General features: G+C 41.7%; 1 protein-coding gene across 1 annotated transcript; it reads right to left on the reverse strand.

Moving 5' to 3' along the window:
* Positions 1-3,423: 3,423 nt before the first annotated feature.
* SNRPA1 (small nuclear ribonucleoprotein polypeptide A') lies at positions 3,424-17,264 on the reverse strand. Its single transcript, NM_001260907.2, has 9 exons — positions 17,118-17,264; positions 14,603-14,750; positions 13,544-13,622; positions 9,174-9,220; positions 8,800-8,902; positions 8,113-8,192; positions 7,625-7,700; positions 6,861-6,954; positions 3,424-3,696 (listed from the first exon to the last, which is right to left on the reverse strand). The coding sequence occupies exons 1-9, from the start codon at positions 17,197-17,199 to the stop codon at positions 3,638-3,640; spliced, it is 768 nt and encodes a 255-aa protein (NP_001247836.1). The 5' UTR covers positions 17,200-17,264; the 3' UTR covers positions 3,424-3,637.
* Positions 17,265-22,385: the final 5,121 nt, after the last annotated feature.

Raw genomic sequence — 22,385 nt, forward strand, 5'->3', positions numbered from 1 at the left:
ACTGAAGCCAAGGAGGCCGGTGGTCGCCCGGAGGCAGGATTTGCACCCACATCCTTGCCCAGGGCACATTGGACAACAGGGCTCAGTAGTTTGACGACTCCCAGCGTTTGAGGGTTGCAGCCAACGTCCACCCCAAGTGAAAACACGAAACGGGCAGCCTCCTGCTTCTGCTGCCAGTGATACCTTTCAGGCCAAGAAAGCCCCCACCGATCCTCAAGGTTCTTTTCTCCAAAATCAAAACTTCTTAGGAAAGAACGATCATAGTAACGGCTCTAACCTGCGTTGAATTATACTGTATCATCACAAGCCACGATCAGAGTTACTCCTAATAGTGTCCTGGCTGTGTTCCTCTGCCTGCAATGTCGTCCTGCACCCTCTTCCACCACTCAAATGTCACCACCTTTATGGTGACCATAACCATCCTATTTGAAATTTGACCTTGGGTTTTTCTGGAGCATTTGAAGTGCACATACCTAGTTGTGTCTCAAAAGAAGGGTTAGGAATTGGGAATAGAACTGAAAAAATAATGAACAGGTGACAACATCCGAGTGCTGCCTCACCACCGTCGCCAGGAGCAGTGTGGGGAAGGCAAACCCCGACATGAAGCGTGAATGCAATCAGTGTTTCTTCAACGCAGGTTTGCCAAGAAGTTCCTCCAGGGGGACGGCTGCAGGGATTTGAGCACTGACCTCATCAAGGTTTCCCAGCAGTGTGTTCAGAAAGCAATAAAGGAGACCTGGCATTCATGAGCCATAGCAAAGAGAAACCTGAAAGCCCTTTTTCCCCTTTTGGCCACCTTGAAAATGGACTCCTCAAATGAACAAACCGAGGACTCTGGATGTCATCCATAAAGGCTGTAAAGATAGCTTATCAATTTAATGAGGAATTTTAGGGGAGAGAATATAATTTCCTTCTTCATGTTTGCCTTTCAGTTGTAAAAGATGATGAACCACCATCACTCTTTGCTTTGCTACAGAGTGGTTTCTCACTTGCTCTGGCATCTTGCAGGAAACATTTATGTGCTAAATTCAATGACTTCTTGGAATTACAGCTGCAATTCTCGGTCCCAGATTAGCTTTAAATCCACCTTACATCTAAATACTGATAAACTAGACAGGATGAGCAGGGTTGCCTGACCTCTTTTGTTAGGCTGTGAAGGACATTAGGTACACTGTACTGGGGTCATAGTTCATGGAAAAAAACGGTTAGGCTTCACTTTTCTCTCAGGAAGCTCTAGCAAAACAGTTTCAATCAATGCTTGGGAGCAGTTTTATTTTTATATAGTAACTTAACAGGATGGTTTAACAGAGTTCCCCACTTAACAAGGTGTCAGATGAAGACTTGAGAGCTTCAAGAATGTTGCAGTGGGCCAGGAATGGTGGCTTTTGCCTATAATCCTATTGCACTTCAGGAGGCTCAGGCAGGAGGATCCCTTGAGGCCAGGAGTTCAAGACCAGCCTGGGCAACACAGCAAGATCCCATCTCTACAAAAAAATTTGGCCAGGCACAGTGGCTCATGCCTGTAATCCCAGTACTTTGGGAGGCCGAGGTGCGTGGATCACCTGAGGTCAGGAGTTCAAGACCAGTCTGGCTAACGTGGCAAAACCCTGCCTCTACTAAAAATATAAAAATTAGCCAGGTGTGGTGGCGGGCGCCTGTAATCCCAGCTACTAGGGAGGCTGAGGGAGGAGAATCGCTTGAACCTAGGAAGTGGAGGTTGCAGTAAGCTGAGATTGCACCACTGCACTCCAGCCAGGGTGAAAAAACAACAACCCCACAAAACTTAGTTATGGAAGAAGATCCTAAATTGCAAAGATTTGTTGTTGCCGGCTTTCAATCCATGTCAATGAATTAAGTCAACACGCACAGTATAAAAGTGCCAAAATGTTGCATCTGGTTAAATTAAGGGAATGTTTGCTTTATTTGCCTTGTTTAGCTACCCTATCCTGTAATGTCTGTAATCACAAAGATGGAATAAACTGTAACATTTTAGGTTCTATCATTTGAAAAAGGCAACAATCCTTTTCACTCAGGACTTTGTAACATAAAACGGAAACCAGTATTAACTCATGAAAATAATGCACATTCTAAGCATATAGAAAACCAAAGTATTCTTGTAAACTATTGTGAACTAGTGTTGTATATGTATGTACATATAATGCATATATTCCACTAAAATCTAATAGATATTAAATTATTTGAATGCATGGATGATGGGCTTTTGTTTCAGTTCCTAGCACATTGATCTTATGGTCCTATTGATAGAAGTTACTCATCCTAGCCAGGCATTTGTTACCTTTATCCCTTTAATCAGGTGATCAGGTGTTATAACCTTACCTGGCTTGGCTTGTCTAGAACAGGAAAGGTATTTCAACAAACACTTTGCTCAATGTAATTGCTCAGGTATTATTTGCAGAAAGAGGACAAAGGTGGACAGTAACCAGGACTGTCACCTGTCACTGACTGTTGTAGGCTAAATGATTGGCCCTAATTTCTCATTCCTTCTCACAGCCATATCTTTGCTATGGCAAGGTGAAAGGAGTGTATTTCCCCATCATCCTTTGACTCTGTACTTGGTGAGGTGGCTTGCTTTGGTTAATAGTAAGTGGGCAGAAATAAGTGTGTCAGTTTTGAGTATACATAGGCCTTAAGAAGCTCCTTGTGTTTACTTCTTGTGCCTTTGCCGGGTGAGCTGGCTCATCGAGACCTGTAAAGAAACCAAGCCACCCCAGTTAATCCAGACCTACAGTGATAAGCAGAGTCAACTATAGAATAGTGTTGCTGATTAAAACCCGAGTTTTGTGGTGGATTGTTATACAGCATTATTGCAGCAATAGCTAACTGATGAAGTGCCAAGGTTTTCACAAAAGTATATGCAACAAGATGGGATTAAGACTATCATGGCTAAGGGAGATCAGAGAGATGGCAATCAAACAGTAGTGTTTTTCAAATATGAGTAACTTACGCCCCTTTCAACAACAAATGTTCTTGTAGACTCTCCATATGACCTTTACGTTGTTAACTATGTACATATATAAAACTAGAGGCTGGGTAGGTGGTTTAGGCCTGTACTCCCAGCACTTTGGGAGGCCAAGGCGGGAGGATCACCTGAAGCCAGAGTTGGAGACCAGCCGGGGGAGCGGGGGACAAAAAACGTAGCCAGGCTTGGTGGGACACACCAATTTCAAAAATTGAATCATTTCAGTTGTCATATCAGAAGCCGGAGCGAGAGGTAAGTCTGCATTAACAGAAGGGCTATGTGGGAGTAGAAAAGGTGGCCTTTCTGGCATGTGTCATGACACTGCAGAAGCTAGACTCTAATCCAGCCCAGGAAACCTACTGAGAAAATGCTGCCCTCCTGCGTTTCCAATTTAAACATGTCCTTAGACCTCACTGCAAATGCACCGTGATGACACACAACTTGGCAGCACAGTGAGTGGAGTTTATTTTTATAATTTGTAGAAAATTGACATTTAGATTTCAAAACTTATATTACAAAATTATCAGCAGCAGTCTTAAGCATTTCAACAATGCTGATAGATTTCACTTTGCTAACACAAACAAGGCTATTAGACCATGTTCGAAAAGCAAGAGACTTGTTCCAAAAGGGTCTATTATTATACATCTGCGTCACTGCTCAGGACCCGTTTGTGACTGTGTCTTCTTCCATCTCTTCTTCACCATCATCAGTGGGCCCTAAAGAAAACCACACAAGCAAAAGTAGTAAAGTAGTATCAATTTTAGAGACTCTATTCCCTTAGCATGTGAGTGTTCGTTCTGTGGCCACTGTTTGTTAGGCACTGAAGTAGGTACAGAAAGATCAAAAGCAGCCCCTGCCTTTGAGGAACTTATCGTCCAGGGACAGTCTAGTCTGTCTTTGGCAGGTACTGGAAGGGATGGTCAATTTCAAGGAAAGCAGTCACAAAGGTTTCAAAATTGTTGCCTCCCATTGTAGTTGATGATAATTCATTTTTGGTGGAGGTAAAGTCTATACTCATGTGCTTTTCATGGCACTACTATAGGCAAAAAAACCCAGAAATACTCAAAAACATTTGGGCACCTACTACATGCCAAATACTGGCAACAGTTCAATGACTTTATTGTCTCTAAATTATGGAAATATGGCAACAATTACCAAAAAATGTTACATTCGTTCAACAATTTATGGCAGATATTTTGGTCAATGTATTCCAGAGGAAAAAAAGTTGTAACTCCTTCAATTGTTTGGGAAAATTACTCAATAATGTCTCACTTAACATCAGTCAGCTGAATTCTTGTATTGGTTTCACCATTCCATCCATTGCAATATGGTATTTTGATTGAGGGCATGCAGAAAATCTGGCCACACAGGCATATAGTTAGAAAAGGGAGGAAGATTTTAATGGCCTATGCAGATAATGATGGATGTTCTTTTTAGATACCATGGTAAAACTTGACAAATGGTAGCTTCCTAAAGGTTAGATGGCAGTATAAAAGTCTGAAACCTTATCAATGAACTTTTCATACTCTTACTTGGTTTATCTTGTACTCTGAACAAATCTTTTACCCATACATGATTTTGTATCATTTGGAAAACAGTGGTTCACCGACTTTTGCAGATCTTTCAAACGTTGAGCCATGTAATTACACAACATCAAAAATGTCACACCCATTAATTCACATGCATTAACATTACTATTGAGTTCCCCAGAAAAGTCTTGAGGTACTGGGAAGGTTATGGCAGTGGACACAAGTTTTCTAAATTTTAATTTTTGCTTCAAATCTTGAATTTTCAATTGTTTTCCTTGAAGTGACAGGCTCACTTCATCATGTTTGAGAAGACAAGTAGCTGCCTCTCAACTGAAACGACTGCACTAGTGCATGGAGATAACCACCTAACTCAAGTATGCGGACATGTGCATCCCCTTTCTGTCACCCAGAATATCAAAGAGATGTGTGCTCGAGGAGTGAGATTTAATGATCTTTACTGCTGCATCCAGGACACTCTTAAGTGAAACTGGTATGCACTCTATTGGGAGTACAGAATAGGGAAGAATATAACAAATATTATTTAGGCTGCTGCCTTGACTCCTACTGTGCCAGCAGTTCTACCCACTATTGCTCCATCAGTGCAAATGTTCACACAAAAGCAAATAACACCTTAGTGTTATTAGATAAAAACAGTCTTCGGCCACGCATGGTGGCTCACGCCTGTAATCCTAGCACTTTGTGAGGCCAAGGTGGGTGGATCATAAGGTCAGGAGATCGAGACCATCCTGGCTAACATGGTAAAACCTTGTCTCTACTAAAAAAAAAGAATACAAAAAATTAGCCGGGCGTGGTGGCAGGCGCCTGTAGTCCCAGCTACTTGGGAGGCTGAGGCAGGAGAATTGTGTGAACCCATTCCTGCAGTAAGGTGAGATCGCACCACTGCACTACAGCCTGGGCGACAGAGCAAGACTCCATCTCAAAACAACAACAACAACAACAACAAAACAGTCTTCACCTTAGACTCCCAGAAGCCCACAAACCATACAGTAGAGAATTACTGGTCTTAAAAAATGTCTTTTTGGCCAGGCACGGTGGCTCACGCCTGTAATCCCAGCACTTTGGGAGGCCGAGGCGGGCGGATCACAGGGTTAAGAGATCGAGACCATCCTGGCCAACATGGTGAAACCCTGTCTCTACTAAAAATAAAAAAAATTAGCCGGGCACAGTAGTAGGCGCCTGTAATCCCAGCTACTTGGGAGGATGAGGTAGGAGAATCGCTTGAATCTGGAAGGCGGAGGTTAGAGTGAGCCGAGATCACGCCATTGCACTCCAGCCTGGGCAAAAAGAGCGAAACTCCGTCTCAAAAAGAAAAAAAAAATATTTTTCATTTTTAACTCCCAGCTGAAACATTATTTCCCTAGGAAACTTTCCCCAAGACAGCTCTAAGTAGAGGTCCCCAGTTACATTCATATCAAAACTTGTAAGATGTATTTCAGTGTTTTTTTATTTTATATCCCTAGTGCCCCACATGCTGCCTGGCATAAAGTAGGCATTCAAATGTTAGAACAGTTACCACTTATCAAAAACTCGCTAATGTTGAGCCCTGTGCTAACTTCAGTTTCTTAGCCTCTCGGCAACCTTTTGAGGTTTGGTACTATTATTGTCTCAGATTTAAAGATGAGGAAAGACTTGAAGAAAGCTGTCCAAAGGCAGAGCTGGTGAAGCTAAGATTTGGGCCTCGGACTGCTTGGCTCTAGAGCCTGTGTTCCTAACTACTGAGCTATTATGCACACACACAAATATATACAGGTGAAAGTCCACATGGCTATCTCTAGTGTTCAGTTCACTCCATTGCTGAAGTAATGCTAGCTTCAACTTTAACATAAAACCCTCCCCAGTGCTATGACTTAACTTTCTTTATGAATTACTTTTTTTTTTTTTTTGGGATGGCGTTTCGCTCGTTGCTCAGGCTGGAGAGTGCAACGGTGTGATCTCGGCTCACCAACCTCCAACTCCCGGGTTCAAGCTATTCTCCTGCCTCAGCCTTCCGAGTAGCTGGGATTACAGGCATGCACCACCACACCCGGCTAATTTTGTATTTTTAATAGAGACGGGGTTTCTCCATGTTGGTCAGGCTGGTCTCGAACTCCTGACCTCAGGTGATCTGCCTGCCTCAGCCTACCAAAGTGTTGGGATTACAGGGGTGAGCCACCGCGCCCAGCCCATCAAATACTTTATCTTCAAAGAGCATTTAAAGAGATTTCATATATTAGATTTGACGTAAGGAGGCACTATTCTAGCATTCTGGAGTCATGGCATCTAAATGGTTGTGAGAGTTACACTTTGAGTGTAACATTAATTTGAACATACAAAGAACACCATTTGCTCACCCGATCTGCGTTCTCTGCCAGGGATCTGACCAGACTGCAGCAACCCCTTCAGCCTCTCCACTTCAGCCAGAGTTGAAGCATTTGCTATAGCATTCTGGAGGACAGACGGCAATGGAGATGGATGATTAACTTCAATCAAGTATCAACTACCCAGAAAACTAGGTATCAATCACCTACAGAAATTCACAGCAACTTCTCCATTTGGAATATTAAACACTTCGGTGTTGGGGGAAGAATGTTATTGGCCCACAAAAATAAAACTAGAAGCCAAAACACAAATTTCTAAAATTGGTGAAGAGATGCAGGCCTTCTTATAAGAGTAAATAATCACTCCACATGTCCTAAAATCATAGTTAAGTGAAGTAACTATTTGGAATTAAGTTACTGAATAATTTAAGGAGACAATATTATAAAACTAGGGTCCCTACTGATCAGCCAAAAGGATTTGCCAGACAGCAAATCTTTGAAAGTAAAAATTAAGGCAAACACTGAGACAGCATACCAAGGTAACTAACTGTTCAAAGTGATAAATGCACCCTGGAAAATGAGAAAGACAAAGCTGCCTCCACATTAATCAGCTTGTGTAATTTTAAGTCTGATCAAATAATAACTTTATGCTAGTTTTTCCTTAAACAGAAATATTGTTATATGCTAATAACTGTGGGAAAAAAAAATCTGCAATGTTCAGAACATGTTTATTATCCAACTTTGTGTTCTGAACCCATCTTAGCTCGTTCCAGTCAAGAAGCCTAACACATGATTACCTTGATTGCTTCTACATCCCCTGGAGATGGCCCACCTTTCTTTTTGTCAGTTGGCAAACCAGCACCTGGATTAAAACTTAAGAGGGGGAAGAACATAACTGTTAAACCTAGACCAACAGAAGTTGCTTCTCTTTTACTTTCAAAAGCTTTTGAAAGTAATTCAACCAGTGTAGTATCTTATCTTTGTTAACAAACTGATACAAGAACTCTCTCCTTCAGAAACACCATCCAGTTCATCTTTCTATATGGAAAATAGGATGTACATGGTATCACATTGAGACTGACTACTGAAATATTTGCTCTGCTAACCTGGTAGAAATTTCTTGTGATGTATGGACCATTGATGTACATGGACTATAAGCACTCAAATTTAATACCACATTAATATGTCAGAGTTTTTGGTTAATTTTGTAGGAGACGAACTGCCAGACAGATCAGATCATGTTTCTGAAGGTGAAGTAGAGTTAAGTTGGATATCCGTGTCTTACGTTTTGCTTCTCCTGGCAATATCCTTTGCAAGCTGTGCACCCCGTTTGCCCTTGAACATTTTCTCTGCTTCCTGACGCTCCTACAGCGACACCACACACAGAGTTAATGGAAATAGGAATACCACATGCATTTAGATGCATTCCTCAGAAGACATGGAAGCGAACTCTCCTACAATACTCCAGGCTGGTGAAAATACCAAAAAGCCAATTTCAAATTAAGAGAAGACACAGTGGTCTTCTTTCTTTGGTAAAGCTCCCTGAAGAAAGTTCACTCTCCTAGTTCCAAGGAGGGGATCCCAGGGAACTAAGAAGGCAATTATATAAATAATAAAATAATGAACTCCTAATAAAGGGAAAAACCTTCCTAACAAACAGAGCTGCACAAAAGTGGGTTACATTAAGTTCTCCACTAGGAATGTATCTAAGCAGACAATCCAGAGTGTTCACTGTGGCCTCAACATTTTGCAAACTTTGGAATGGCCAGCATTACATAAAAGAGCTTTAACTTAAAAGTTCTATCATAAACTCTGCTATTAGAAAAAAATTTGACGTAACATTTCCCCCCCACTTTCATTACAAACTAATGGTAAAATTTACTTATTTAGACAATTTTAATAATCAGTAATAAAAATATAAAGAAAAACACACAACTCTATAATGACTCACAAGCAACAGATTACTACTTACTTTTAGTTTCACTTTCTGGAAATCCAGTACTCTGACTTGCGGAACTTTATAAATCACATACAATCTGTAATGCTTCTTATTGGTTACCGGATTTCTTAGAATACTACAAGAAAAAAAGTAACACAATGGCAAACTTGTTCATGGCACAGCACTCAAAAGGTCTGTTTGAATAGTCTAAGGAACCTATAAATCAAGGGAACATTCACAATTCTTCACATTTCAACATTGTAACAATTTACCATTAAGGAAATATATTCAATATTTCTTTGTAAAAGGCACTTTTAATTAACTGATTACATTAAGGTCAAGGCTGGTAAAAGTAATGTTATTTTAAAGGACTTCATTCATTTTGTCACAATATGTAATTCCCATACCTTAGGTAAGTCAGTGATTTGAGAGATGCCAGAGGGTCCAGATCACCCTGTAAAGTAATGGCCACAGGTAAGAACACGAATATTACATGCTATTTTGAGATTTGGAAAAGGAGAGTGCTTTTGAAGCAAGTTGTCTTTTATTTATTTACTTAACTTTTACTCTCTAGCACCAAGCCCAATACTAGCACATCACAAATGTTTAAATAATTTATTTCTTTTCTTTTTTGTGAGACAGAGTCTTGGTCTATCGCCCAGGCTGGAGTGCAGTGGCACAATCTCGGCTCACTGCAAGCTCTGCCTCCCGGGTTCACACCATTCTCCTGCCTCAGCCCCCTGAGTAGCTGGGACTACAGGAGCCTGCCACCACGCCCAGCTAATTTTGTTTTGTATTTTTAGTAGAGACGGGTGTCATGCATGAAGAGACCACCAAACAGGCTTTGTGTGAGCAATAAAGCTTTTTAATCACCTGGGTGCAGGCAGGCTGAGTCTGAAAAGACAGTCAGCGGAGGGAGATAAGGGTGGGGCCGTTTTATAGGGTTTGGGTAGGTAAAGGAAAATTACAGTCAAAGGGGGGTTGTTTCTGGCGGGCAGGAGTAGGGGTCACAAGGTGCTCAGTGGGGGAGCTTTTTGAGCCAGGATGAGGCAGAAAAAGGAATTTCATAAGATAATGTCATCGCTTAAGGCAAGGACCCGCCATTTTCACTTCTTTTGTGGTGGAATGTCATCAGTTAAGGCGGGGCAGGGCATTTGCACTTCTTTTGCACTGATTCTTCAGTTACTTCAGGCCATCTGGGTGTCTATGTGCAAGTCACAGGGGATGCAATGGCTTGGCTTGGGCTCAGAGGTCTGACAAGGGGATTTCACCATGTTAGCCAGGATGGTCTCGATCTCCTGACCTGGTGATCTGCCCACCTTGGCCTCCCAAAGTGCTGGGATTACAGGTGTGAACCACCAGGCCCGGCCGTGGGCCTCACTCTTAATAGAAATCATGTCCCAACACGGCCCTGCCCTGAAGAGAAACTTCTGGAACAGACGCAAATTGGGTAGATGGCGGGGGAGGGGTGTGTGTGTGCAAGAGTCACAATGAGAAAAAAATACAGATAAAAACAGGGAGAGCAGAGCCAGAAATTCTCAAAAGCAAGCTGGCATCTTCAAATAAGTCACAAAAACCACCAGAGGGAGCTCTAGAGCTTGATACTGTTTTACCCCCACTGAAGATGATCCAAAAAGGAATAAAGAACAAAGTGGTAACATTTGTTACATACATAGTGTAAAACATAATGGTGATGTAGTGATGGGTTTCAAGAATAAATATGTAACAAGCTGAAGGGTGCTGAAATGTTGAAGGTCACTGTACTGTATTGTTTAGGAGGATAAAGGTGTCAAAGTTTAAAATTAAATGTTGAAGGTCACAGTATAGTGATCTTAACATTTAATTTTAAACTTTTATAAATATGTATGTTTTAATTTCTAGGATGCTAACTCAAGACTGAAAGAGAGTAAGTAATTTCTAAACCATTAGAAGCAAAAATGGAATGACAGAAGGAGAGCATGTACAATAAAGGAGAGAAAAAGGATTGAAAAATGGATGGTACAAACAGAAAGCCCCAGAACAGAGAAAAGACAAACTGGAACACATCAGTAATTACATTAAATGTAAACAGACTAAATATAAATAATTCACTTAAAAGAGCTTTCAGACTGGATTGTAAAAAATTCTAATCAGAGCCAGGCGCGGTGGCTCACGCCTATAATCCCAGCACTCTGGGAGGCCGAGGTGGGTGGATCACAAGGTCAGGAGTTCAAGACCAGCCTGACCAACATGGTGAAACTCTGTCTCTACTAAAAAAAAAAAAAAAAAATACAAAAATTAGCCAGATGTGATGGTGCCCACCTGTAATCCCAGCTACTTGGGAGGCTGAGGCAGCAGGAGAATCTCTTGAACCCGGGAGGCAGAGGTTGCAGTAAGCCGAGATCTCACCACTGCGCTCCAGCCACTCCGTCTCAAAAAAAAAAAAAAAAAAAAAAAAAATCCAACCATACAGTTTTCAACAGATAAATCTAAAAGACAAGAAGTACAGAAAAGTCGAAAGTAAATTTTGGATGGAAAAAGATTTATCATGCATATAACTAACCAAAAGAAAGATTGTTTTAGTATATCAGGTAAAAGAAACCCAAAAGTAAACAGCATTAATAGAGACAGAGAGTCACAACATAATAAAAAGGTTCTGTTCACCAGAAAGATATGAGTAATTCAAAATTTGCATGTATCAAATAAGGCAACTTCAAAAATATACAAAACTAAAATTGACAGAACTTCAGGGATAGTCAAATCCACTACCATGCTGTGAGATTCTAACATACCTCTCTCAGTAACTGATAAGCCCAATGGTCTTCATTTTTGCAAAGAGCTTTAAATACAACTATAATTTCTCTAACAACACCTATCATGAGACACATTGCCTATAAATACGTATTTCTGGTTGAATATTTCACACACTTTAGAAAGGACATGGCCATGGACCAGTGCTTTCTTACATTTGTAGTCAAGCATCTCCTTGAGAATCTGAAGGATGTTATGGACCTCGTCCACAAGGAAAGGAACACAGTTCATTCTCAACAATCAGGAAAATATGGGAGGAAGGTTAGGTCACAAAATTAAGTTATGCGATTTTTTTTTTGAAATGGGGTCTCGCACTATTGCCCAGACTGGAGTGCAGAGGCATGATCATGGCTCACTGCAGCCTCCACTGACTGCTAGGGCTTAAGTGATCCTCCCACTTCAGCCTCTGAAATACTTGGGACCACAGATGCACGCTACCACATCTGGGTTTTTTTTTTTTTTTTGAAATGGAGTCTCACTCTTCGCCTAGGCTGGAGTGCAGTGGCATGATCTTGGCTCACTGCAACCTCTGCCCCCTGGGTTCAAGCAGTTCTCCTGTCTCAGCCTCCCGAGAAGCTGGGATTACAGGTGCCCACCACCACACCCGGCTAATTTTTGTATTTTTAGTAGAGACAGGGTTTCACCATATTGCCCAGGCTGGTCTCGAACTCCTCACCTTGTGATCCGCCTGCCTCGGCCTCCCAAAGTGCTGGGATTACAGGCATGAGCCACTGTGCCTGGTCTTTTTTTTTTTTTTTTTTTAAATTACTTATAGAGAGAGACGAGGTCTCACTATGTTGCCCAGGCTGGTCTAGAACTCCTGGGCTCAAATGATCCTCCCACCTTGGCCTCCCAAAGTGCTTGGATTACAGGCATGAGCTATGGCACCTGGCCTACAATATAAATTTAAGCATCCAGTGTTTAAGTGAATAATTTAGGTTACAAAACAATATACAGTATTTCAATTATGTTAAAAATTGGATACACAGAGCAGAAATTTAAAAAGCATAGAAACAATTCTAATGTGAAGAGTAAAACAAGGTTTTTTGTTTTTTTTTTTTTTTTTTTTTTAAAGACAGAGTCTTGGTCTGTCGCCCAGGCTGGAGTGCAGTGGCCGGATCTCAGCTCACTGCAAGCTCCGCCTCCCGGGTTCCCGCCATTCTCCTGCCTCAGCCTCCCGAATAGCTGGGACTACAGGCGCCCGCCACCTCACCCGGCTAGTTTTTTGTATTTTTTTTTTTTTTAGTGGAGACGGGGTTTCACCGTGTTAGCCAGGATGGTCTCGATCTCCTGACCTCGTGATCCGCCCGCCTCGGCCTCCCAAAGTGCTGGGATTACAGGCTTGAGCCACCGCGCCCGGCAGGTTTTTATACTAGAACTGTTCAACAAGATTTAATGCACATCAGATATGTAATCTAAAATTTTCTAGTAGCCATGTTAAAATAAATAGGTGAAACTAATTTTAATAATATGCCATTTAACCTATTACCAAAACATTACCATTTCAACATCGATATAAAATTACTGAGATAGTTTACTTTTTTTTTTTTTGCACTTAAGTCTTTGAAATCCAGTGTGTATTTTATAGTTCTACCACATCTTATTTATAAGTAGCCACCTGTAGTTACTGGTACTGTATTGGACACTGCGATTCTAGAAAACAACATAGCAGTTTACAACTCTGGAATAGGGGAAGCTTAAACATCAAAAGGGCTACAATAAAGAAAAAGATTGATACATTGGACTGCACCTAAATTAGGAACTTCTCTAACAGGACATCCTAAGTCAAAGTGCAAGTAAGAGTAGGAAAATATTTGCAACATACAGCTGCAGAACCCAAAAGGCCCAGATCCTGAATTAAGAAAAAGACAAGCGGATACTGAGATCATTTTCTATGAGATTTTCTAGATTTTGTAAATTTTCTGTAGGAAGCACATAGTACCTTTAATCCCACCCACCAAATACATTTTCCTTCTGTGCAACTTACCAGTTCCACGAGACTATTATTGGTGAGAATGAGTTCGGTAAGACAGGGCAGAGCCTGATCAAGTCCCTCACCTATACGGCTAAAATAAAAAGAGAGTCTTAGTAAAAGTGAAAATTAAATAAGCTCACAATTTTAATTACCTCCTTGCTCAGAGGATCTCAGAGAGACACTTACAGATCCTTCTTCCAACACCCTGACAGAGAGGAAACAAAGCAAAAAGAACCCTTTTCTGAAGCCACAGCATCAGCGACAGAAGTGGGATTTTAGAACCCCTGCCTATGGGACACTGCCTGGGGCTAATTCTACTGTCACACTGTCTAGTGGAACCTGAGAAAAGGTGCAACCTCTGGGTGGCACAAACTACTTAACTCACTTCATGATTTTTTTGTGCAGGCAGTGCAGAAATACAAATAATTCTGCATTCACAGCTCAGGTACAAGACACAACAACTATACTATAGGGGAATGGTTAACCTATGAGATATATTTCTATCTGAAGGAAATCCCACTCACTATCCAGTACCTTTAAAGACATTATCTACACACCAAGTGCTTTTTTTCCAATAAAGTTTACACAGAGCTGATGAAGACAGGGTCAAAAAAGATCTCAATTTCAATAAGTAACAGTCTAGAAATCAGTTGCAGTTAAAAAAAAAATAGAGACTCTCAGTCAAAAGTATAATTGTTACCTTTATATATGCTTTTACTATGACCCCTTTGATAATTGTTCTAGAAGTCAAACTGTATACAAAGCAACATGCTCTTAATTAGAAACTTACCATGAAAATAAAAATACATGATTTCTGAACAGACACAAGACTAGACTAAAGCCAGGTTAATCTCTGGATCTCTATAGGAAAAGTGAAGTTCATTTCTCATTTTAAGAAAAAACATGTATTGAACGTGGCTTCCATTATGGAAAAAATATTTTTTAAAAATATAAAAATTAAATTAAAAAAACCATGTAGGTTTAACCGGTAGTACGTGCTACAGCTTCTTCAGGGAACACTGCAACATTTACCCTAGGGGGAAAAAATTACTTTCCCCTATAGGCACTTACCATATTCTGTTGTTGTTCACTAACAATGTTTTCAGTCTTCTCAACAAAGGAAAACCATCCAGTTTCCTGATCTCATTGTCAGAAAAATCAATAGCATCAAACTGGTCTAATGTAGCACCTAGATTTTCAATGACGGGAATTTTATACCCTGTAAAATGGAGGAAAAAAAAACACACAAGAGGTATTAATATAACTAAACAGCCCCTTAAAACATTAGCAGTATTTCATAGTATCTGATTCCAGGCTTTGATTTATTCAGGAAGCATTACCTAGCACCTATGCCATGTCATACATGCCTTGCCACTGTACAAGATACTAGAGAGAAAATGCTGAACGAGTCTCAAGTACCCAGTGCCATGAAGCTTACAATCTAATGACAACAAGGACAAGAACAATAATAATGGGTGATATAGGTAGCTAACATTTATAAGAACATTTACAAGGTGCCTCACACTGTTCTAAGTCATTTGGGCTAGTTAAGCGGAATCCGCACAACAGGAATTTACACTTTGAGCTGCTTAGTCTCAGTGCCCAAACAGCGTTCAAACATTGTGGATAACAGTTCTCCACTCTTGCATCTCCACGGGCCAGATTCTTAGAACCCATCAGAACAGCCTCAAGATATGACAGTTCTCCCTCCCCTCCCCCAGCTACAATTTAGAGTTGAAGAACTCAATGGTTTACATAGAGTAATAAACCTGTGAACACTCAAATGTTAATTTGTCCAATTTGAGCATAATTACTGTGTTAGGCACTATAAGAAAAGAAATATTCTGAAGAAGCAAGGTCTACTAAAAAAGAATTCACCCAAAGTTAAAGGGCACAATTCAGAGCTATACTACACGTATTGCATCAAAATATGTATTCTCAATATTGCACGTACTCCATAAAGAGAAATGGCAGAGATCATCAAAAGTGGTGAGTTGGGCCGGGCGCAATGGCTCAAGCCTGTAATCCCAGCACTTTGGGAGACCGCGGAGGACGGATCACCTGAGGTCGGGAGTTCGAGACCACCCTGACCAACATGGAGAAACCCTGTCTTTACTAAAAATACAAAATTAGCCGGGCGTGATGGCGCAGGCCTGTAATCCCAGCTACTCGGGAGGTTGAGGCAGGAGAATCGCTTGAACCCGGGAGGCAGAGGTTGCAGTGAGCTGACATCGCGCCATTGCACTCTAGCCTGGGCAACAACAGCGAAACTCCGTCTCAAAAAAAAAAAAAAAAAAAAAAAAAAGTGGTGAGTTGCTCTTGAACTGAACCTTTCTCTAACAAACTTAATTTCAACAAAATAAAAATACTGGGGGCCGAGCGCAGTGGTTCACGTCTTAATCCCAGCACTCTGGGAGGCCGGCGGAGGCGGATCACCTGAGGTCAGGAATTCGAGACTAGCCTGACTAACATGGCGAAACCCCGTCTCTACTAAAAATACAAAAATCAGCCAGGCGTGGTGGCTCACGCCTGTAATCCCAACAACTCGGGAGGCTTGAGGCACAGGAATCACTTGAACCGGGGAGGTGGAGGTTGCAGTGAGGCGAGACCACACCACTGCACGCCAGCTGGGGTGAAAGAGCGAGACTCCATCACAACACAACACAACACAACACAACACAACACAACACAACGGGATTTCCCAAAGGTCAGCAAGAAATCTAAGCAGAACACAACACACAACACAACACAACGGGATTTCCCAAAGGTCAGCAAGAAATCTAAGCAGATCCCGCAGCGATGCTGCTCCAAAGCCATAGGTCCCCGTGGGAACAAATCTCAGGCTACGGCTGCATGGTCTTATCCCCAGAGAAGTTGCTCTTCACATCCTTTTTAAAGTCGTCTCCTGAAATGCCAACTAGCTAGCTGCCCTCCCAATATCTTACCAAGTCTTGCTAAGGTTGAAATAGTACAGGAATCTGAATAATTGCGAGCGCTTCCACAACTTACACACAGCACAGGGCTGTGCAAACCTGGGTCACACAGTTCAATTTTTAAAACGTCTTCATAAAGGGGAAACGCCAGACAAAGGTACTAAGTAGAAAATACTGGGGGAAACAATCGCTGTTGTTCGGGGACTTGGTTTCCTCCCTCACATTAGGAACAACGAACACATATCCCATCTACGCTCAAAATATCGTCTGGCGGCAAGTATTAAGAACCAATCACTCGCCCTGCACTAGCGTTACAACCATTAACGAGCCGCTCTTCCGGGCCCTCAAACAGAGCCAACTGCGAAACAGCCAAGCAAGGCCTAATAGAGCCCCACGAGTATGCACCAGGAAGTAATGAAGTCACTCGTGCCTGTCAAGAGGCACGGCGGTAAGAGAAGGCTCCAAGAGCCTAACGGGATGCTCATTTGGCAACAACGGCAAGAATCAGGCCCCGCGTTCCCTGCGCAGCCCGGTCGGAGCCCAGACAACCGGCCCGCGGGCCAAGCTCCGGCCTTCGGTGCACGCGGCAGAGCGCGGATAATAAGGCGACGCGGTGCCGCCCGGGGGCTGGCCGCCCACGCCCTCGGACTCACCTCGGAGGTCCAGCTCCCGGTCGCGCACCGCGTTGGTGTACTGCGCCGCCTGCTCGATCAGCTCCGCCGTCAGCTTGACCATCCTGCTGCCTCCCGTCTCCTCGCGCCGTGGAAAGCCCGTGGCCTCCCGCCAGCGAGACGTCCCAGCGTGCCCCGCGCCCCACCGCCAGGCAGCACCAATCGCAGCCCCCGAGTGCGCGCGCAGCTCGCCCGCCAGGCCGAAGCAATGGAAGAGCCACGCCTTCGGGGTCGTTCTTGCCGGAAGTCTTGCCGGGCGCGCAGGGGCTGTGTCTGGTTCTGGGTTCTTTCCTGGGGTGTGTTTGGAGTCTGGAGAACCTATGATTCCAGACGTTGGTGTTTAAAAGTTAAGGCGAATGTGGAAACATCCGAGGGGAACTTTTTCATGCATTAGCGCACCTTGAGGTGGGACGGGAAGCTGTGACTGCTCTCCCTCCACCAGCCGGCGCGGGGACCCGTGGGGTTCAGTGAAGGGTCCAGGAGTTCAGGTACCCGTCCTGGGCCTGGGCCTGGGCCTTGGCTCCGGGTTACAGTGTGAGATCCCGGGCTAGGTGGCCCGCCTGGGGCAGGTCGCCGGGACAACCCCACAGCTCCGCAAGTCCAACCTGGCCTAGGGCATGGTAGGGTTTGCGGTTAAGCTTGTGGCCTTTAGACTTCTGAATATTCATATGAAGTATGATATACAGAAAAGTGTGCATATGATGAATTTACAGCGTGATTAATGACCAGAGTGAACACAACTGCTTAGCCGACACCGAGATCCAAAAAACCACTATTCTGAAAGCCTTCCTCTTTCCCAAAGGCAACCGCGAACTCAACACTACAGATTCGTTTTGCTTGCTTTTGATATAAATAGAATCATGCAGTATGCTTTTTTTGGCCTAGTTTCTTTGAGTCTATATTATGTCTGGAGTCCATCCAGGTTGCCTACAGAGATGGTTTGTTTGCTTTCGCTGCTGAAGAGAGTTCCATTGTATATATTATACCATAAATTACTTATTCTGCTGTTGATGGACATCAAAGTTGTTTTCTGTTTAGGGCTATTCTGAGTAATGCTGCTATGAATTTTCTGGTACGTGGATCTGATGCACATTTGCATGAGTTTTTCCTGGAGTGGAATTGCTGGGACATAGGGTATTATATCTATCATCAATAAGTAATGCCCAACAGTTATACTAAGAGGCTGAAATAATATACACACTCCAGCGGTGTGTAAGGGTTTTCATGGCTTCCAGCTTCAGGCTTGTTTGCATTTTAAGTCTATAACTTTAGCTATTCTGATGGGTGTGTGGTGGTATTGCACTACTGCTTTGCTTTTCTCTAATAACTAATGAAGCTGAGAACTTTCTCATGTGTATGGTGCCCATTCTGATAGCTTCCTTTGTGAAGTGTTCTTTCGAGTCCTTGGCTCATTTTTTTCCTTATGGAGTTGTCTGCCTTTTTTCTTATTGATTCTTGGAATTTCTTTATATATTAGGCATATGAACACACGCTGTGGCTTGCCTTTTCACTCTTAATGGTGTTGTTTGATTAGAATTTTTTTTTTTTTTTTTTAAGACAGGGTCTCGCTTTGTCACCTAGGCCAGAGTGCAGTGGTGCCATCAGGACTCACTACAGCCATGACCTCTCAGGCTCAAGAGATCCTCCCCCTCAGCCTCCCAAATAGCCGGGGCTATATGCACAGGCCAAGAGGCCTAACTTTTATATTTTTTGTAGAGACGAGGTTTTGACATGTGGCCCAGGCTGGTCTCCAACTCCTAAGCTCAAGTGACCTACTTGCCTCAGACTCCCACAGTGCTGGGATTACAGGCATGAGCCACCATGCCTGACTGAGAAGTTTCCAATTTTTATGTAGTTCAATTATTTACTTTAGGTTAGTGGATTGGGTGTGTGTGCATGTGCATGTACCTTAAGAAATCTTCCCTTACCCCCATCATATTTTCCTATGTGATCTACTAGACAATTGTTTTGCCTTTCACATTTAGTTCTACAATCCACCTGGAGATGATTCTCCTTGAACTTTTATTGAAGTATGATATACATAAAGAAGAGTGAAAACTGAACACACCCAAGCAACTAGCATCCTCATAAGAACAGGACATTGCCACATTCCAGAAGCCCCCCTCCTGTCTTCATCTAGTCACCACCCTTGCCCCAAGGGTAACCATTATCCTGACATCTTGTATAGATTTGCTTTGCCTAGTTTTGTATTTATGCAAATGAGGTACCTTACATATTTTTTGCTTAACATTATGTTTGTGTGTAGATGTAGTTCATTTATTCTCACTGTAATATAGTATTTAATTGTGGATGTTTCACAATTTACTTATCCATTCTGCTGTTGAACATTTGGGTAATTTTCACTCTGGAGCTTTTATATTATAAATAGTGTACCTACAAACACAATAATATATCTTTATGTGAATGCATATACTGATATATACCCAGGGATGGAATTACTGGGTCATAGGGTTTACTTATGTTCAGCTTAAGTAGGATATAGTTTTCCAAAGTTGTTGTACCAACTTAAACTCCTTGCTAACGTTTAGTATTGTCTTTTTAATCTTAGCCATTCTGGTACATAGGTAATGGTATGAAATTGTGGTTTTAACTGTATTTCCCTAATTACTAACATAGTTGAGAACTTTAAAAAATATATTTATGTTCATTTGGATAACCTCGTTAATGAAGTGTCTGCTTAGGTGTTTTGCCCATTTTTCTACTGGGTTTTTTTCTTTAAATGATTTGTAGGAGCTCTTTATATTGTTTCAATAGGAATCCTTGTGAGCTATGTCTGTAGTGAATGTTTTCTCCCTGTGGCTTGTGTTTTCACTCTCTTAATGGTATCTTTTGATGAACAGAAGTTCTTCATTTTAATACAGTCTGATTTATGAATCTTTCCCTAGTTAATGGTTTTCGAGTATGCTTTGAGAAACTTTTGCCTACTCCAAAATTATGAATATTTTCTTCTAAAAGCTTTATTCTTCCACCTTTTGCATTTAGATCTGCAGTCTCTCTGGCATAGATTTTTGTGTATAGTCTAATATAGGGAAGAAGATATATTTTTCCCCATATGGATACTTGGTTGACCCAGCACCATTTATTGAAAAGACCATCTTTTCCCCCACTGCTCTGCAGAGCAACTCTTCAAAAATCAAGTGTCCAAATATGTGAGGGCCTGCTTCTGAACTAGCTCTTCTGTTCCATGGGTTTAGTCAGCCATCCTTGCAGAATACAAGCTTTAGAAAAAGACTTAGTATTTGTCCCTCAAAAAAAGCTCCCATTTTTTTTCTCAGATTATCTAGTAGTTATCTGGTTATTCTAATCCTTTGCATGTGAACATAAAGTATAGATATGTCTTCTATCTGAAAAGGCACCCATGATTTGACTTGTATTGTGTTGGATCTGTAGATGAATTTGGAGAGAATATCTTTACAATATTAAGTATTCCAATCAATGGGCATGTTACAACCCTATATTTATTATTTATATATTTCAGTAGCCTCTTACAGATTTTGTATCTAGGCCTTGTATATCCTTTACTAGATTGTGTAGATATTTGATAGATTGTCTAGATGTTTGATAGTTTTTGATGCTACTGTAAATAGTATCTTTTGTTTAAAAACTCCATTTTCTAATCATTAGTTTCAACATATTTAAATACAGTAGATGTTTGTATATTGGTGTTACATCCAGCGATCTTGTGAAATTTACTTATTAATCATAATAGTTTTATCTGTAACCATTCTTATGGATTTTCTACATACATAACCATGTTATTTGAGAATAATGATAGGTGGCCGGGTGTGGTGGCTCATGCCTGTAATCCCCGCACTTTGGGAGGCTGAGGTGGGTGGATCACCTGAGGTCAGGAGTTCGAGACCAGCCTGGCCAACATGGTGAAACCCTGCCTCTACTAAAAATACAAAAATTAGCTGGGTGTGGTGGCACGTACCTGTAATCCCAGCTACTTGGGAGGCTGAGGCATGAAAATCACTTGAACCAGGGAGGTGGAGGTTGCAGTGAGCGGAGATCATGCCACTGCACTCCAGCTCTGGGCAACAGAGTGAGACTCGGTCTTAAAAAAAAAAAAAAAAAAAAAGAAGAATAATGATAGTTTTATTTCGTCCTTTCCAATTATTATACTGGTTATTTTTTTCCTTGTTACACTGGCTGGGATCTTTAGGAGAATGTTGAACAGTAGTGGTAGTAAATATGCTTTGGCAGGCATCACTTCATAGCCAAGAAACTCTAACCAATGATCGTTAACATCACCAATAATGGAACAGATCATGTACTCCCTGCTAGAATGCAGTGAGAACACAGAATGCGACTGTGAGATTCCTGTCAAAGATGCATGACTTGACTCAAAACGTGAGGAAACCTCAGACAAGCGCGCACTGAAGGACAACCTACAAATAACTGGCCTATAGTCTTTAAAAGGTTCCAGATCATGAGGCAAGGAAAGACTGAGGAACTGTTCCAGATGGAAGAACACTAAAGAGACATGATGACTAAGTGAAAAGTGTTATTCTAAACCAGATCGTTTTGCTAAGAACTTTATTGGGACAACTGGCAGAACTAGAATTCAGTCAGAGGTTTAGATGGTAATAACATATCAATATTAATTTCCTGATTCTGATGGCTGTGCAGGAGAATGTCATTGATTCTAGGAAATACCCACTAAAGCATTGGGTGGGGAGGTCATAGGGTATAATATCAGCAACTTACTCTCAAATTGGGAGAGAATTTCTTTATATTGTACTTGGAACATTTTTGTTTTTTGAGATGGAGTCTTACTGTGTTGCCCAGGCTGGAGTACAGGGGTGTAATCTTAGCTCACTGCAATCCCTGCCTCCTAGGTTCAAGTGATTCTCATGCCTCAACCTGTCAAGTAGCTGGGATTACAGGCACTCGCCACCATGCCTGGCTAATTTTTATATTTTTAGTAGAGACGGGGTTTTGTCATATTGGCCAGGCTGGTCTCAAACTTCTGACCTCAATAAGTGATTTCTCCTGCCCCCCGTCCCCGCCTCAGCCTTCCAAAGTGCTGGGATTGCAGGCGTGAGCCATCGCACCTGCCCGGTCACTGCAACTTTTGTTTAACTAAAAAAACAACAAAAAAAAATAAACAAAATAACTAAAGAATTAAAATACCTTTAAAAAGTTAAAATAACTAAAAAAATTAAACAAAATTTAAAGAAGTTAAAATAACTAAAAAATTAAACAAAGTAACTTAAAAGTTAAACA

Source organism: Macaca mulatta, chromosome 7 (assembly GCF_049350105.2).
Source record: "Macaca mulatta isolate MMU2019108-1 chromosome 7, T2T-MMU8v2.0, whole genome shotgun sequence".
Classification (NCBI taxonomy): domain Eukaryota; kingdom Metazoa; phylum Chordata; class Mammalia; order Primates; family Cercopithecidae; genus Macaca; species Macaca mulatta.